At 39.8% G+C, this 17,850-nt stretch overlaps 1 protein-coding gene across 8 annotated transcripts in view; it reads right to left on the bottom strand.

Annotated features, from left to right (window-relative positions):
• The window catches only part of EPB41L5 (erythrocyte membrane protein band 4.1 like 5), a 55,741-nt gene that overhangs the window by 10,200 nt on the left and 27,691 nt on the right, over nt 1-17,850 (bottom strand). For all 8 annotated transcript variants that reach the window (XR_004498395.1, XM_015634283.3, XM_015634281.3 and 5 more), the window contains exons 15-18: nt 16,471-16,513; nt 16,066-16,181; nt 5,366-5,532; nt 4,781-4,875 (exon numbers count right to left, since the gene is read on the bottom strand). Coding sequence is in view for 7 of the 8 variants with exons in the window: in XM_015634283.3 (XP_015489769.1) it covers nt 4,781-4,875; nt 5,366-5,532; nt 16,066-16,181; nt 16,471-16,513 (421 nt within the window). In the remaining variant the exon portion in view is untranslated. The remainder of the gene's footprint in view (nt 1-4,780; nt 4,876-5,365; nt 5,533-16,065; nt 16,182-16,470; nt 16,514-17,850) is intronic.

Raw genomic sequence — 17,850 nt, 5'->3', positions numbered from 1 at the left:
CTAAAACTGCAGCCTAGTTTACTGATAGGAGATCATTGTAACAGCCATTATATCAGGCCAGTGTAGCCTAAGTAAAAGTTGTTAATTTACTCTCAAATGCAAGTTGGGAAGATTTTTAATTTAAAATCCACTTATGAGTTAGACCAAAAGTTTAATTAATGTGCTACTAACTACCTCTCCCACCACTGATGATATCAGAGCAAACTGGCAGCCAGATACATAATGAAGAGAAGTAAGAACGAGATACCTTTCACTACAGTATATTTCATTATGAGAACAGCATTTCTTAATTATAAAATGTTAATTAAGCATTCAATCTACTAATTACTATTTGATTAGTGGCAGAAGTTAATTAGCTGAGTGAAAACTAAACCCTGTTGACCTTCCTTCTGAGGCTATGACTCAGCAGGGGGAGACAGAGTCCTGCTTTCCTCACCATATGCCATGGTCTAGGGCAGACTCTTCCCAGGAGGCAAGTGCTGCAGGACTGCCTGGAGCAGGAACAAACCTGCTGCACTCCTACCTGCACCAGCTGCAGTGTGCCCAGGAGGAATGAAGCCCATTGCAGAGAGAGAGCAGAGCAGAGGAGATAAAAAGAGGTGAACACCAGTCCCCCCACAGCTCTCCATCCACCTTCAGCTTTCTACATTCCCTGGAGACACCAGTGAGAACTTGTAGTTATTTGGTCTTTAGAGTGGGGAAAAACATTTCCTTTTTTTGTCTCCCTCTAAGTCACCTTTTGGGATATCCAAATAGGTTCTTAGGAGACTTTCTAAAGGAGAATCTGTTTTCAAATTTTGACGCAGTCAGCAATGAACTTCACAAAATATGCAAGGGTCATGTCAACATAAAAAGCCATGAGGACCAACAATCAAGTGTTGCTAATGACTATTGCCAGCAGATATTAAGAGCTGCACCTTCACATAATTCATGAATATTAACAATTAATAAACATTTAAGTACTTTTATTTTAGAGAAGCTGCTGAAATTGCCAGAAGGAATAATTACAACTGAATTATTATTATTTGTACAGCTGCAGCACCCATCTGTGATAATCTTTAAGTCTTTATGCTGGACCTCACTGAATCAGATGCCAGGTGTACCTGCAAAGCATTTTGAATGCATTATTCCACTAATACAATAAATCTGATCATTTTAACTGAGCACATCATTACATTGGTGCTTGAAGTACCATTTTATTGTTTAAGTTCCTCTCAGCTTCCTCCACCTGAACAATCAATTTAATTAGGTCACTCTAGTCTAGTAACGATTAGACTCCCTACTTTTGAAAGGCTTAGTACTATTACAGAATATTTTAACACAGCATAAATTTCATACCACCAAGGAAATATCTCCCTCAATATTAATGACCCATTTTTTTTCAACCCTATTTTGCACTTGAAAAAAGCATAGGTGTATTACAGGCTTTTTTAATGAAAAAAAGCATGTAGCTAGAGGGAAAAGCATCCGGCACCTGCTAATGCCTCAAGATGTCTAATTTACAAGACATTTCATTGTTCACACAAAACGGTAAAGCTGCCAGGGTTTGTCATTATTCTAGCTCATTAGGAATGTTTGTCGTTTCCATGGACTAGACAAACTACACTTGTACTGTGTTCTTCAATCAAACATGGAGCTAGGCAGCGATGCAAAAAGGCAAGGAAAGATTAAAGGCAGCAATCAGGCATATGATCCCAATCCTTTGTGCTTCTGAGTTGTGCTCCTGGTGCCACTAAAAATGACTTTGTGCAGAGGGCTGGAGCCTAATACAGGCACATTTTGGAGCAACTTCCATGTATTTACAGACCACAACAAATTCAGAAAAAGTAAACCCTCATGCTCTTGCATTTCTGACTTGGGAGCAGACTTTGAACACGGGCAAACAGGGTGAACCTTTATTGTTCATTTCCCTTCAGAAGCTGATGAAAGAAGAGCGTTGGTGTATTTAAAGCTATTTGCTCTCTTTGTCAGATCTGGTCACTGCACTAGTGAAAGCTGGGAAAGGACAAAGTGGCATTCTTCCATCCCAACAGATTTTGGCAGTGAACAGCAGAGAAGAATGAAGGCATTCATTCCCGTGCTTCCTCTTTTTCTCTAGAAGAGCAGGGGTAGCTAGATAAATATTTCCCTATCAAAGAAATCAATCAGGACTGATTGATTGCAAGTATAGAATTGTCAGGCCATCTCTGTCCCCTGATGGAAAACAGTTAAAGATTTTTAATTAACAAAGCTGAAGTGAGTTGGCATTTAAGTGTAATGAAGTTTAGGACGCAGCTCTGCCTTTGTAAGTAGAAAGATAACACTTTTCCCCAATGCATTTTAGCAAGCCTCTTATGTACTGTAACAGTTTCTACATGTGCTGAAATTTGTAATCACACACACTCAGAGAGAATGCTGCAATATTGCATTCCCTCTGAAATAATAGCAAGCTCCAGGATTTAAACTTATTGCTAGGTTTTAGTGGATATATTGCAGTCCCATGCAATTCTGCCAGAAGAGGACACCACATACATTTACTTTACTAATAGATTAAGAAGAAAAGTAAGTACAGGAGAAGAGCCCATAGGTACCTTTTATAACAAACACCAAAAATGAAAGCTTCTATGTTTTCTAAAGCAGCCTTTAAAGGCAGGAAACAAAATATTTTTAATAGTGACTTTTAGGCCACTCTTTTCAGGACTGGTTTCCAAACCATTAACCTTCCTCTCTGAAGGGTGTGCCCATTTGGCGCTACTGTAACCTACATGTCTTTGCAATCTGAAGCATTGGGAATTTCCAGTATGCAGAGTCTCTAATCTTTGTCTATCTTTTTTAAACAAACACTCCCAAGTGACTTCTTGGTAAGTTACATCATAGGCAGAAAAGTTTATTCTATCTCTTCAACCTTAAAAATCCTCCAATGATCTAACTGTCCATTTTCCTAATATAATTTGCACTTCTTTCTTGAAAGCTGAACTGTGTTTTACTCACCTACTGGCATGCTGTTGATCCATAATTCTCTGTTATGCAAATGTTCTTGCTCTCTAATCAGGTTACTCTCTCCCCAGTATCTACAACCTTTAAAGTTACTCGGCACCTCATGTGACAGCAGCTGGATGACTGTGACTGCTCTGTATTGGGACCTGTTTGTTAGATTAGCTCATTACAGGAATCTTAGCTTGCTTATTATACATCAGCCACGATTTAAGAACCACTGAAACTGTCTCAGTCCATTCTCTTCAATGAACTAATTAATGTTTTTCCCCTCTCTGTCTGAACCAAAGTGGAGCTCAACAGGGCAAAATATTCTGAAATAAATTGTATTCATTTGCTTTAGTTTATGTAGAAGCAGTGTTTCAGCTAACAGGACCTACAGTCTACTGACTAATCTTCTTAGAGACCTGGTAATCTTTGTAATGCACTCACCAAGCAGAGAGGTGCACCAGGCAGCCCTGACAGCAGCCCTTAAAGGGGACATGAGCCAAGCAGCCTGCAGCACCACCCACAGCAGCAGCCTTCTCTCACACGGAGGTGGAAAACAAATGCTTAGGAGTGGGCTTAGCTCAAACACACACTGCTAAACACCTCTCCTGGCACCTGTTTCCTGTTATATTGAGGGAGCAAGAAAAATCATTGCTGCTTCACTCAAAGTTAGATAAATCCTCGGGCCTCCCTGCATGGGAGGGTAGCCTGAACAGAGATAACACTGTCAGATGTTTCACTCTCTCTGCTCGCCCAAAACACAAAAATCTCCCAAAGCTTCTGCATCAGAGAAAACAGAGTAATGGAAAACTAGATTTCATTTTTTAAAGCTCATTAAAAAACCCAGAAGAATATCCTGTCTGGGGGCAATTGTCTGATAACCAGTGAATCTATCAAAACTCACTGCTGTTGTAAGGGAGGATCCTGGCCTCTCCATCCCTTCTAGCAACACTACTTATTTTCACTATGGTCTTGCATTTCCTTGACCCCTTCTCTGAACCTATTTAACTCACTATTTACCACCTTAAAGAGCAAATTAAAAACCTAAAGAAACCCAGCACCTCAACAAAAAGTTCAAAACAAAGGCAGGAAAAAAAAGTGTTCGCCAGTTTGTAGATGCATTTTTAACTAAAACTTGCAATGACTTCTGGAGGCGAGAGGGGAGAGAGGGAAGGTGGAGAAGAAAGAGTGAAGAGGAAGGAGGGAGAAGAGAGCCCTCACCCTGCTCAGGGCACTCAGGCTTGTACTTTGGCTCAGCTGCCCATGAAGTGCAGCCTGCCTTGCTCAGAGGGATTTGAGAGCAGTAATCAAACCACATCACTCCTCTTTGTGTAAACATGGAGCGGTAACAACAACATCAGAGAGCAGGTACAAACTGATTACTTTACAGGAGGGACGGATCATCAGCAAACTTGACTCAAAACGTCAGAACAACCTTCTCAGAACTGAAAAATACCAGGAAAGCAGCTCAGCCCTTCCAAAAAGAGGTGAACTACCCAACAACATGCAGGTAGTAATCTACAGATAAGGACAACTGAGAAACATTTCAAGCATTTATGCCCTTTACTCCCACTGATTTTAGAAAATCTCACCAGGCTGCAGTCTGCACACATGTAGCTTTGGCCCCATTTTTATCTCACTGCCCTGTCACACACACAGGTTTATATATCATAAAGCATTTGTATTTCCTTTACTATCCCCCAGTATTATTCACTCCTAAGTCTTAGAAGTCTTGAAAACAGATCAGGCAAGTGGAAGAGTTTTCAGAATGATCTTAACCAAATTCAGGACAGTAGCAGGGAGAACAAAAGCCAGTTACCTGTATGTTTATGTTTATGTTGGGACGCTCAGTTGGCACGGGGCTGCTGCGCTCTGTCTCCAGCTGTTTCAGTTTTAGGAATGTGTCTTCGAATGCTGGAAATGATAATAAAGATGTCATCTTCCTAATGTTACCCTGGAGTTATTTGACTTGTAACTTGCATTATTCCTGAATACTAATTACATAGTTTTGACATGTAAAAAAGCACAGGGATGGGGGAATCTATTTGCTCAAGCTTCGGTGCAAATTTCAAGGCTGCAAACTGTGTGCACCAAATCACAACAATACTCCTGGAACTCATTTACCCAGCCATCCTCATAGTGAGTGAGCAAACACAGTTAATTGCTTAGATGGTTGCACTTTACTGTATTTGTGGACAGTCACATGCATTAAAGAACTGACTTTTTCCCTTGTATCTTCATCCTTGTTTTCCAGTAATGGGTAAAATTGTCCTTATGTATATAATCTGAGGGAGCTTCCTAAAACAGTTCTGCATTTTTCGTACGGAAACAATCTCATATCAATCTAAGTATTTAATCTTGATCTCATAAATCATAATAGGGAAAAATCTGTCAGTATGCTTACGATCAGAGTCTGCTTTTTCTGCAGCAGTTTCCTTCGTGCCAGGAGGAGGACAACTAACAGCCTCTTCTGAATCTCCTGTTGCCAAGCCAACAACTGGACGGACCACAGCATCATCCACACACGTTTCTGGCAACTCTGTGCTGTCTAGCAAATCAACAAGAGGTATGCTGCAAAGGCAGAAAGATGGGCAGAGAGACGCACAATCATGTTACCACTCTTCCTGTAACAAGAAAAAGCTTTAACATATGCAATCACTTTTTTCAAGCTGTCTTCTGCTGACCAGCCACAATCTAGAAAAACTGTTTCAGGTAACTAACAGACGTTGGCTTTTGTGAGCTTAAGAGACATGAAAAAGGGAACATTTCATGTCTGTCTAAGTGACTTCAGAGTCACATAGCAGAACAGGTCCATGTTGCCTGCTGTGTCATCACATAGCAGTGGAAAAAGTGAAGAGAAGGAGGGAGGTTTTTATCCATGAAATACAGTTTTTGGAACAAACATTTGAAGTTTTTCCAACAAACTCAAGGTACCCTTTAGGATTTTTACAAGAGAAAAAGAAGAGTTAGGGTGAGAGAAATTGGTATCACAAAAAGCTGTTTGTGCAGCACTTTACCCAACACTGGTAAGCAGAACAGAGGGCAGAAGAGTGCACTGCAGAGAACTGAAATGACACTTATGGTCAGGCATACCTAGAACCAGTTTCAGTTTTGTTAACTTCAGCAGAGCCATGAATGAAATCTTAGCAGTCACAGCGTTTTAAATGAACCACAGCATGTTCTCTGTACCCTGTCAGGATCATTTGTTTCACCTCCTTTGGTTTCTGATGGAAATGTCTCCTTTTAATTTTGCCCTATGAGCTGTATTTTCAATGAACAAGGAAAAACAATTATAAAAACAAAAATGATATTATGATGCTTATGTTGTGCAAGCAGTCAGGAATCTAATAAATTTCTCTAAAGCTTGGGAACAGCTAAAGCTACCCTAACAGCAAACTAACAAACACAGAAACCACTGCTGCACAGTGCAATGGTTAATCAGACAGCCTGTGCACACAACTGCAGCTTTACTGCTGCCCAGTTCAATCAAAAAAGACACTCACAATTTGACTGCAATATTGACTTAAGAAGAAAAATCTATCAATTCCTTTGCAAGTCCTGTCCCAAATATGAGAACAATGATATCAAGCCCATACCCACCACAACAAAACCTACCCTTAAGCACAGACAAGTGAAGTTTTCTACTTGACAGTTTAGACCAGCTTCTCCCTTACCACTACCAGGCTAGTGCCTCATGCCTCTCTCCAGCCCCTGGAACCTGGAAGCAATGGCCTGTTGTCACTATACAGTCTCCAGGGAAAAGCTCCTTCCCCTCCAGCTCAAACACACAATGAATCCTTTCAATGTTAAAAATATACCCCTGAAACAGATTACAGGATATCACTGTTCTAGTGCTAATAATGTACGAATCATTGTAAGTCAATTAATTGCTGTGAGGCAAATTGAGGCCACTGGCTTGATTCTCTTAAAGCAGTGGAATAAGAAGCTACTAGCAAAGCAATTAATAGGAAAATTTTTCAACCTCCTGTGCAGCCTCTCTCTGCACCACTAATGGGAAAAGGCAAACAGCACACAGTCTTGCAGAGAGGGAATGATGGATAGAGATTTAATTGTTAGAACTAACAGACAGGAAGAAATACTCTTCCAATTAAGGCAACAAGGAAAGTGAGACTGAATCCCATACACTACTTTGCTGATACATGAGTCAAAATGTTTTATAATCTTCACATGTAGGCAACGATTTTCTTCCTATTTTCTGTCAGTTTTCTGTAGTCTCCAATCTTTAATACAACCCCATTTTAAGAAGTTCAGATTTAACCTACAGTATGGAGTTGCAGAGACCATGACATTTTGAAGGATAAGCTGCTATGAACTCCACATCAGAGCTGATGTTGAGCACCAGCAACATTTCTTGCCCCTCAATCTCCTAATGCTTTTCGTAGCATTGTAGTACAGAGAAAACACGTGAAAAATGAAGATTTTCTTCCTTAATTGCTAGGATAATTACACTAGACTTCTCCTTCTCATGACCACTATGGTAACATTTACTAGACAGACAAAAGAGTTGATTCAAAAACTTGCCTACTACAGATAAGGGCAGTCTTGATATCTAGCAACATAATCAAACTCAGTGTCTAGTGTTCTCCAAAAGCTGTACAGCATCCAAAAGCTGTGTACTACTTATACTGAGATGGTCAAAGTATGTAAAAACACCTCACTACCATTTGTGCCCTGGGATGGAGACCTGGCTAAGGCAGCACAGACAAACAGGCTGAGTCCCTGCAGCTTCACCCCATAACAGGACAGAACCTCAGAGAAATAAAATGAATTTTAGATAAACTCAAGGAAACCTCCTAAGTCAAGATTCAAGTAGGAATTGACCCCATCTTGCCTTCAGATCCACTGAAACACCTCCAGAGCCACCTGACATAGGCAGTCAATAAGAAGAGTCATACTTGGGAGACCCTCAGCTACTGGAATTTGCAGGCAAGAGTACTCCAAAGAGCATCAAAACCTTTGAAGCCTCCCAAACTCTTCACCCTCTTCAAAGCACCAGCAGGTGCTTCATAAATAGCCAAACTATGGAAGCAAAAAGCACAAAAAACTTCAATCACTGCACAGAATTTCTGACATCTCTTACAAAATACTGATGAACTGGCACACCAGCCATAAGGGAAACTGTCCAAGGCTTCCCAGGAAAATCAGGTCTTCTACCACTGTCTTAGGAACTGAACAGGCATTATTAGCCTTCCACACACCTACATTTACCCACATACAGAGATATTTTGAACTTTGCATAATAATAAATTTGCTGGGCTTTGTCTTCAACTTCTACCATCATATTTTAAGATATACTCTCTGGGAAATGCTGATAAAAGATACCAAGAGTTCAAGTCATATGAATAATTATGAATATAGGAATAATCAAGGATTGTAGTGCATGTAAAGATTTGTCAGCCCATTAGTAAGTCATTACATGCTCAGGGAGCTCACACAGTTAAAGAAGTAGCTACTCCATTATTCCTGCTTTTTGCCTGGCCCATATATTGGTACAAATATGAACCACACAGCATTCAACATATAATATGACTGAGAAAGCTCTCAGTTAAAAGTGATGGGGGTTTTAATTTCCTAGTTGAAAAGCAAAGCAATACTTCATGATAGTTAGTGAAATACAATCTTCAAAATTCAGTAACCAAGTCCTACAAAAGAGGTTGCTCTCCTGGAAATATCTAATTTCCAACAGCATGAAGTACCCTGCACACTCATTTATTTTTTTCAGACTGGTAGTGACACAGAATAGTCTCTCATGTGGACTCTGCAAGGTAGGACAATAGTATGACATTCTTTGTTAATTTTCTTAGCTTTGGGCCAACTGATGTTGTACCTTAAGGTAAGAAGAGTAGTAAATTTGAGCCTTTTCAAATTGTTTTTGCCTAAACAAAAATGCACAATATTAAAAAAAAAAAAAAAAAAAAGAAAGAAAGAAGGAAAAAAGCTCCTTTTTCCAAGTGAGGAAAGCAAAAGTCCTGGGGATGTAAGAGCCTACAAATGGAGACAGCTCACACACATTCAGTTTCTAATCAAGTCAGTCCCATATTCCAAGAATTCTGCTGTCTACCATTTGTTTGAAGATAATTCCAAATACTGACATAGCACAATATATACAAGTCAACAACTACAGGAAAGAAAACATGCTTAGGAAAATGTGCTGACTGCAGAACTTTTAGGCATATTAAGCAAAGATCTGTCACCACAGAAAAACATCCATGTGCTTCCTCATTGCAATTCATAGAGGACATGACCTGTCCCTGTAAAAATGCAGCTTGTTGGTGCTGGTAGCAGTGTGATACAATTTCCTTTGTCTGTTACTGAGAGCTGTCACCCACCCTAATAGAGACTAGGATAATAGTTCTCCCTAAGTCATGAAGTCTTACCAAAATAACCCCAGCACAGAGGAAAATGGACCCTCAGGATGTATACAAGAATCAAAGCCCCGAGGCAAAAGCATGCCACATACAACATATTGAAACAAACCAGTTCTAAATTATCCATTTTGTTCTAAAGGCAGATGGGTTTCAGGCTGCTTCCTCATCCTGAATCTGTCATTGAAAAAAATCTTGATTTTCTACAAAAACCTGAGCCACAGCTTTGATTACCAAACTTGCTGTGAATTCCAGGGCAGTCCATGACCATGATCATGATCAGCAGGGTTGCCAGCCCTCTGCTCAGCACTGGTCAGACACTCTGGAGTGCTGTGCCCAGCTCTGGGCTTCCCAGGACAAGAGACACATGGATATACTGGAAGAAGTGCAGCAAAGGGCCACAAAGACAAAAAAGGGTCTGGAGCACCTGAGCTAGGAGGCAAGCCTGAGGGCTGGGACTGTTCAGCCTGGAGAAGACAAAGCTCGGGAGGACCTCACCAATGTGTATAAAACCTGATGGAGGGAGTAAAGACAACAGTCAAACTCTTCTCAAGGGAGCCCAGAGAAAGACAATGGGCACAAACTGAAATACAGAAAATTCTATGCTAAACTGTTACCCTAACCACAAGAAAAAACCTGACTTCTGTTCCTGTGAGATTGGTGATACAGTTCTCTGGAGGGTGTGAAGTCTCCATCCTTGGAGATACTCAAAACCTGGCTGGCATGGTCCCAGACAACCTGCTATACTCAATCCTGCTCTTACCATGGGAGTGGGACTGCCTGATCCAGCCTCAACTATTCCTTAACTCTGCGATAGCTGCATAAAACTTCTCTGACACCTGAGGACTCAGCCACTACTTACAGTGGCCTGACCTTGACAAAAGCACATCTGAACTTAAAACTTTGCAACAAAACACTGATTTGTTATTGCAGCAGCGTTCTTGCATTTTAAATACAAAACTATCCCAAATTCCTCCAAATTAGTGGCTTTTTCTCCCTCAACTACACACTATATGATATTGTAAAGTTAAACAATTTATTGTCATTTGCATATTCTCATGCAACTTTATAACTAAGAAAGAAACAAATGGGTTTGCTTCACTCCAAAAGTTCACAACATCCGCCATTCAAAACCCAAAACTAAAATGAGCACAAGAGATTGCTCCAATCAGCTTGGTAGGTGTCACAGATCTTTAGTTTTCAGCTTGCTCATACATTCTTTTAGGCAGAGTTGTAAAACAGAGACTCATATTTTATTAGCAAACTCTTTCCCCCCATCACATGCAGGGGTAAGGAGGCCAAAATATCTTGGGCTACACTAAGCTATGTCCTGGCTGACACTTCTTGGTTCTTCAGGTCTGGATATCTGAAAACAATGTTTGTTTTACTTCTGGGCTCTGTGGCAATTCGAAACATAGTGAAATAACTTTAAAACCATGCAAACAACTCCTTTATCTTAAAAGCTAAACATAAATTAACTTTAAAAGCCCTCTGTTACAATTTTTCCTTCTTTTTTTTAATAGGAAAGAACATTGCAATTTAAAAGCAACAAACTTCAAAAAATGCAAGAAAACACAGTGTGTTCAAGGGTAAAGGTTGGTTGGTTCTTCATATTGTTAAAGGCCCCTAAGAATACCAATGAGCCATGAAGCTGTAGTCTTAACCTCTGACTTAACAATTAACCTCGTGAATCATATGGTAGGACTGGTGTTTGTCAGAAAATCTTTGTTTCTCTTCAACTGGACCAGAAAAGCAAAAAAGAAAGAAAAGTTTATAAAAAGCAAAAAAAAAATAAAAATTACTCTTTTCCTTTTTGACAGTTCTGATAAATTTATTCTTAAAAAATTGAAAATAATTCTACTCCATTTCCAAACAATATTTCTCAGAAGAGGTCTTATTGACAAAGAATAAAAAAGGTTAGTTTTCAGATCGACCATGTATCTTAGATACTTTTACATGGTCATGGTTCAAAAGGAGGGGCAGTTACATCCTCTATTTATCTTAGATTTTTGGAACAATTTAATTACCCTCTAGTTACATATGTAGTTTCATAACAAATGTGACTTCCTGCATGGCTCTCAAACCCAGCCAAAAAAAATTAATCTTTTGGTCATTACGAAAAACTTTAACACAACTGTATATATATCTATCTGTATGCACACATAGATATACTGTTTTTAAAGTAAGCGTGATGTGTGGCTTCTGGTCTGTAAGTAGTTTTTCTTTAAAGACTCAATACCAACAGCACAATCTGCAGAGCCTTTCTAACAAAAGCTTTTGCCCCTCTATAGTCAGCCTCAGGTCCGTTGTCCTTATCCCAGAGGGAGCTCAGGAGGTCACTTCCCAGCCTCTGCCGGGCAGCAGTCCTGAGCTCCAGCAGGACCCAGTCAGAGACTGGTCATGGTGGCTCGCACTGCGCAGGCAGCGCCGTGCAGCCCCGCGTTCCTGGCGTTGCGCTCGTGGACGAACGCGGGGCACTGTCCGTCCGCGGGGCACTGTCTGTCCAAGGGCCACTGTCCGTCCGTGGGCCACTGTCCGTCCGTGGGCCACTGTCCGTCCGTGGCGCGGCTCCTCGGCGGGGCCCACGCCTCCCACGCGGCTCCACCACGGTGACAGCGGCCGGCGGCTTCGGGGGGCCTGGAGCGGTGGGGAGCGGGAGGGGGAGAATTAGTCAACGAGCATGGAGGAGGAGGAGGAGGGTGGAAAAGTAAAGCAAAGGTGAGGACAAGAAGACTGATGTGAAAAGACAAGGCAAAGGGGCATTCTTAGAAGGTGAATATTGAGGGGAATTAGCATGCAAGTACACATGCAAATAATGAAACTGCCAAATAAACCCCTTTCTGCACAACATCGTGCACAATTTTGTACAAGTCCAAGTTGTCAAGTTAAGCTTTCTCTCTCATGTATATGTTGCTTATACTTCCCAAATGTAAAGCACTTCATATTTCAAAACACTTCACAGAACTAAGCAAGAATTGTGTGCATTTTACAGATGGGAAAAAAGAATGTGATGGAGGAACAGACCTCAAGTATACCGCATAATTTATTTGCGGAAAACAAGTTTAAGTGGCAGCTCTAAATGTACACCTGAAACAAACATCTATAAGCAATAACAGTTTTCAAAGTGACTGAAAAGTGAAGATTCTAAAGCAAATTAAAAAAAAAAAAAAAAAAAAAAAGAAGAAAAAAGAAACTCAGAAAAAATGACCATTACTGTGCAGGAGCAAACAGTGGAGTAAATGAATTATCCACAATTTAGGTGACTAAGGGATTAATACTACTGAAGAAGTTGCCTGCAGCTATAACTTGTATTAACATAAAAATTTATCTGGAGAAGACCCATTTGACAAAGGTCACAACACAAACTAAGACCTCATTTTCCAGTTTTGTATATGAAAGCATAATGGTTTGTCAGTTTTAAATTTAGAATTTCTAAAATCAAACCCACAGAAATACTATGCACAGTTATGGCCAGTCTTTGCCACAGCTGGTATAAAGTCCTCCAAAAGCTAGAAAGAGGAGCAAGGGAGAACAATCATCACTTTAAAAGAGTATTTTGAAAAATATTATTAGGCAGGAGCCCCTAATTAGGAAACTGGAAGGCCTTAGGCACAAACATCTCCCGAAAGCAGTAAGGACAAGCAATTTACTGAAAACAGCCAAATTTTAAAATACTTTTAAAATGGACATTGATCTGTTAGCTATTGTTTGTATAGCACTAGGATCCTTCACCTGTATGTTTTAGTAGAAGCTGATAAAAGGTACAGTCACATATCAAAAGAGTGCTTGGAAAAAAGCACTTCATAAACCACTAAAGTAAGGAAATTCCTAAAACAAAGGTATTCCTTCAGTTTCATGTAAAAGATTCAATGTAATGAGCCAAATCTAAACAAAGTGGAAGGATTGTTGCTGTTCACACAGAGGGGTCAGATGGCCTTCAGCTCAAATTCCACCTTCTCATGTTCCAGAACAGCCAAGCAGACAGCTGAGTTGGAAGATCACACGTGTTAAGGCAGGCAAGCAGAAAAGCATGCGGGATTCACAAGAGTGGTAAATGATTAACATTTGAGGATAGTCCTCCTTTAGAAGAGACAGGATTTATACAAAGGTTGCTCATGTGTAAATTCACAATTTTGGTTTCTGTGAAACACACTGAGGAAGTGACCTGTGAACACCAAGGGCTCCAATCCCCAACAGTTCATTCCTTTATTTTACCATTTCTCTCATGTATGTGGTTAAGGGAAAGCTACAACCACTAGCAAAAAAAAAAAATAAAATCCTTACTTATCACACAGTAAGGAAGTAAATATTAAATCTTTGTCTGCTGTCCTAACTTAGCAAATAAAGAGCTTCTTGGTGAAAGACTAAACTTAGAAAGACACTGATCATGTTTTAGGTTTTCCAGACTTGCAACTAATATTCCAGGCCATTTACAGCTTTCCTGTACTGATAATTTTACAGGAATGAAAGTTAAAAAAAAAACCAAAAAACAAAAAACAGAGCCAGAAATACTGGCTTTGTATCTGGCAAACTACTTTCTACAATGTGGCAAAACTGCTGTTGGCAGCTGCAGCATTAACATTTTAAATTAAAGGAAACACTGGCATTAGGAAGGGATTTAAGTTGCAAGGTAGCCAATACAGGCATCTGCCAAGCAGAGTACAGAAACCCAGGAGGTCGGGACCTTACTTCTAAACCCCTTCAATCCAACTATCTACAAAATCCACAGTCCAGAAGATTTTGGTGTTCTCAACAACCTTTGGCAAGCTCTCTCTAAAAGAAGACTATTTTTCTGACAGAAAGCAAAGATAATTCATGCAGAAACAGGCCAATTAAAGACAGTAGCAGTTGAAAGGAGATCTTGTTAGCAGCACCGAGACACCCTTGCAGGCACAATAGCCAAGTCAGAGCCCCCAGCAATAAATATGTATGTTCTTGCAATTACATTAACCTAACCCCACTTCCCATGTAGGAAACCAGAATGTAGCTAGAGTCCTGACTCAGCTTCAAACTGCTGTCTTTTTCCTAGAGATGGATTTGCCCTTTATTACAGGCAATACTGTCTCCAGTGAACACAGTAAAACCAGAAGACAACAACTTTCAGTAACAATGGCTCAAAGAAATGTAACACAGACACAGTAGAAGCACTGCACTCTCAATTAAAATGCATCAGTTGACAACAAGCTTGTTTTCTTTAGGACACACTGTTTTGGGTTACATGCATTTGTATTTTGCATTCACTCCTACTCTTCTATACAAACACTACATCCTGCAGCAGCTGACATGTAAGCTGAGATTCCTGGACAATGTTAAGACAGACAGGCTCAAGCTCTCAATCCTAAAAACACGCATAACAAACCCAAAAGTGAGTGGGTATAGAGCCCTCTCTGCTTCAGAACCGAAGCAGTGGGATTTCAGTAAGCAACAGCAGCCTTGCAAACATGAGCAGAAACATTAGCAAAAATCAGGTACCCAAGAAGAGCTGGTCTGGAGCCAAGTCAAACATTTCCACCAAAGGAAATACAGGCGTCTAGCATTCATCTTGCAATTAGGCCAAAAAGAATAAAAATAAAACCATGTTGAGAATGCTGAAGAATAAAGATGCCACCACCTTTCACCCACCACCACGGAAGGAATCGAGCGATCAACAGGATCCCACCATAGACAAGCACAGATTTCAGATACTAGATAAATCAAGGGCAAAAGAAAGAAAAACAGCATTGATCATATGTTCTGATTGAAATGTCAAAAAATGCAACTCAAAGCAGAATTACCATCCCCTTTATCATTCAAAATTGATAGTCTTTAAATGAATGCAATTTACATAATTATAGTACATTTGTCACAGCATTGTTAGAAATAGGTATCATCTACCTGTAAGAGATACTGAAGCAAAGCAGATTTATATGCCTGACAATGGGAGAAAGGGTCTTTCTCTTGAGGGCTCAAACTGCTTAGGATAAGAGCTTTGGTGTCACTCCATTCCACCATGGCTGCTCCTGATGAGTCTGGCAGAAGCCAGAGCTCCCCTTCTAAGATAAGCTATAGGCACAAGAAGCCAAAGAAGCCAAGATGATCTGTGCACAAGTATTGGGTTGATGCCAGTTTTGGTTTGAAAATAGCTTTGCAATATAGAAGTAGTTTAAGAAAAGTTAAATGACATGTACATTTATCAATCTTCAAATAAATCCCCTTCATTTTGAGATGCATCTAATACATAAAATAAATACTCTGATTACATGAAATCAAAGCTCTTATCTTAAGCTTGTGTCATTTTCCTCAAGCTCCCATTCTACCCAAGCTTATGAGAAAAGTCAGCTAGCCTATTTCAGAAGGTTCAAAAGACAATTCAAAATACCAGTTTACAAGGGTATGTATTATCCTAATATCAAGTTGGGCCCCACGATACCAAGCAAAGGGTTACAAGCTTATGGCAAATGAGAAGGACCCAACTCTCTCCAAGACTTGAAAATACTACTCATCCTTAATTCCTTTAGCCCCTGAAGAAATTTTCCTTTGGTTGGCAGTGACTAAGCCTGTTATCCTCACCTCTACACACACAATTCATAGGAAAAAATCAGCTGCATCATCCCTAACTTGATTGTGAACTTGCATCAGAGATACAAGGATAGCAGCTTATTTAAGTACAGATAAAGGAAAAGCTACTTGAATCATGCGTAAGTAAGCAGAATTCATTTCCCAGCAAAGCTGAACATACCACTTCTTATCTTGCTGGCTGGCTCCTGGGCTTCTTGGGAGGTTTTCAATTTCTACTAAGACTGGTGTAGAAGGAACTGCTGTTAGGACAGGTAGGTTTGGCTTTGCATTCCAGCTCTTTGGAGACAGAATATAAACAAGTTATTATACACACATTAATGAAGTGATGACACATTAAAGTGAACAAAACATCAACACTTCTTAAGCACAAAGCTAAAGCAAGGTCATTTTCTTCCCTTACTTCCCCAGCACTGGGTATCTACAACCAGTCTTTTCCAGCACTGTATACAGTTAACAGTAACATTCAATTGGTCAATCACCGGATTTCAGGAGAAAATAACAAAATCTTCAAATCTGTTGAGACACACAAAAATTGCCTTTAGAAAAAATTAAAGAGAGTCCTTACCTGTGATCCATTAGTTTGGCTGATAACAGCATTGTTTGCAGCACTGAAAGACAAGAAGAATTTGAAACAGATTCAATTATTCAATTTAATCAGATCAACAAACAGTTTCTGCAGGCTGGTGAAATTGTAAGGACTTTCAGAAAGAAACAGAGGCAAGATATTTCCAAAGTATTAATCTCTATTCACAAAATCCTTAAAAACTTCTGCTTTAGGACAGCTGTCTCATCCTAGAGATCTTTAGTTAAGGGTATCAAATTATTTTTCCCTTGTTCAAGCTGTAGTTTTTTTCTGTAAACTCATCTGTTTTTAACTCTTCCTTTCCTAAACCAGCTGGGTTTAAAACGTCTTCCTGATTCAGCAGCAGAGATGTGGCATTTCTAAAGCAAAAATTTTATCATTTTAATTAAAACACCCAGCAAAATGTGACACTGTCAAAAGCCCACATACACGCTGTAGATATTATGTTTGTTCCATAACTAGAACCCTCCTGATCTGACATTTCACGTCACAAAAGTTTATCAAAAAAATTGAAGCATTTCTTTTGCATACAACCACTAATGGACTTAAAAGCAGCTATTCAAATTTACATGCAGAGCAACTCAGCACAGCATTAATAATTTTATGTTATTAAATATTTACTGTATTTGATGAATTAAATAAGACCCATATCCCTATTCTTGATTATCTCTGAACCTGCAAGAGACATTTCACATTTTTGAGAGAGTTAAAAGCAGTAATTATGCATTATAGATTTCATGCGAAGCAAGCTTCTTCTCCAGACTTCTAAACCTTTTTTAAAAGGTTCCCACCTCCTAAGACCTGTTAATTTTCTGATTTATGGTCTGGACAACAGCTATCCAACCTGGCAAGCTGACAATTCAAATAGATTTCTCTATTTACTTCAATGACTCTTTAGAATTATTTTATTTAAAACACCATGACATCAACACTGAACAAGCTGTTCCTTGCCCATTTCCCCCTTCATCCTTTCTGTATCTAACAGAAATATTAAGGAATGCCTTCTGACTAGCACATTCCCCTGTGCTGGGTTAACACAAAAGAAGGGAACAACATACATCTTTCATGATGCATTTCAATTAGCAATACTGGAGGGTAGAGTTTCAGAAAGGGCATAGCTTGCTGCGGAGACACAACAGTGCCACACCTAAGTGCAGATCAGGAGACTGCAGTCTTATCAGGAGGAGAAACTGCACATGAAGTTTCTCTTCCCACTCTCAGAATGACCTAAGCAACCTGAAACTCGGACAAGGGCACGACAACACAGCATGACAAGAGCACTAATTAATCGAACAGTCACATTTTGCATGCAGAGGATCTTAATGACACCCAGTTTTGAGGAGTACTTTCCCATTGTATAGA

This window comes from Parus major, chromosome 7 (assembly GCF_001522545.3).
Source record: "Parus major isolate Abel chromosome 7, Parus_major1.1, whole genome shotgun sequence".
Classification (NCBI taxonomy): domain Eukaryota; kingdom Metazoa; phylum Chordata; class Aves; order Passeriformes; family Paridae; genus Parus; species Parus major.
Note: the sequence above shows the minus strand (reverse complement) of the source record. Positions and strands in the feature narration are given on the sequence as shown.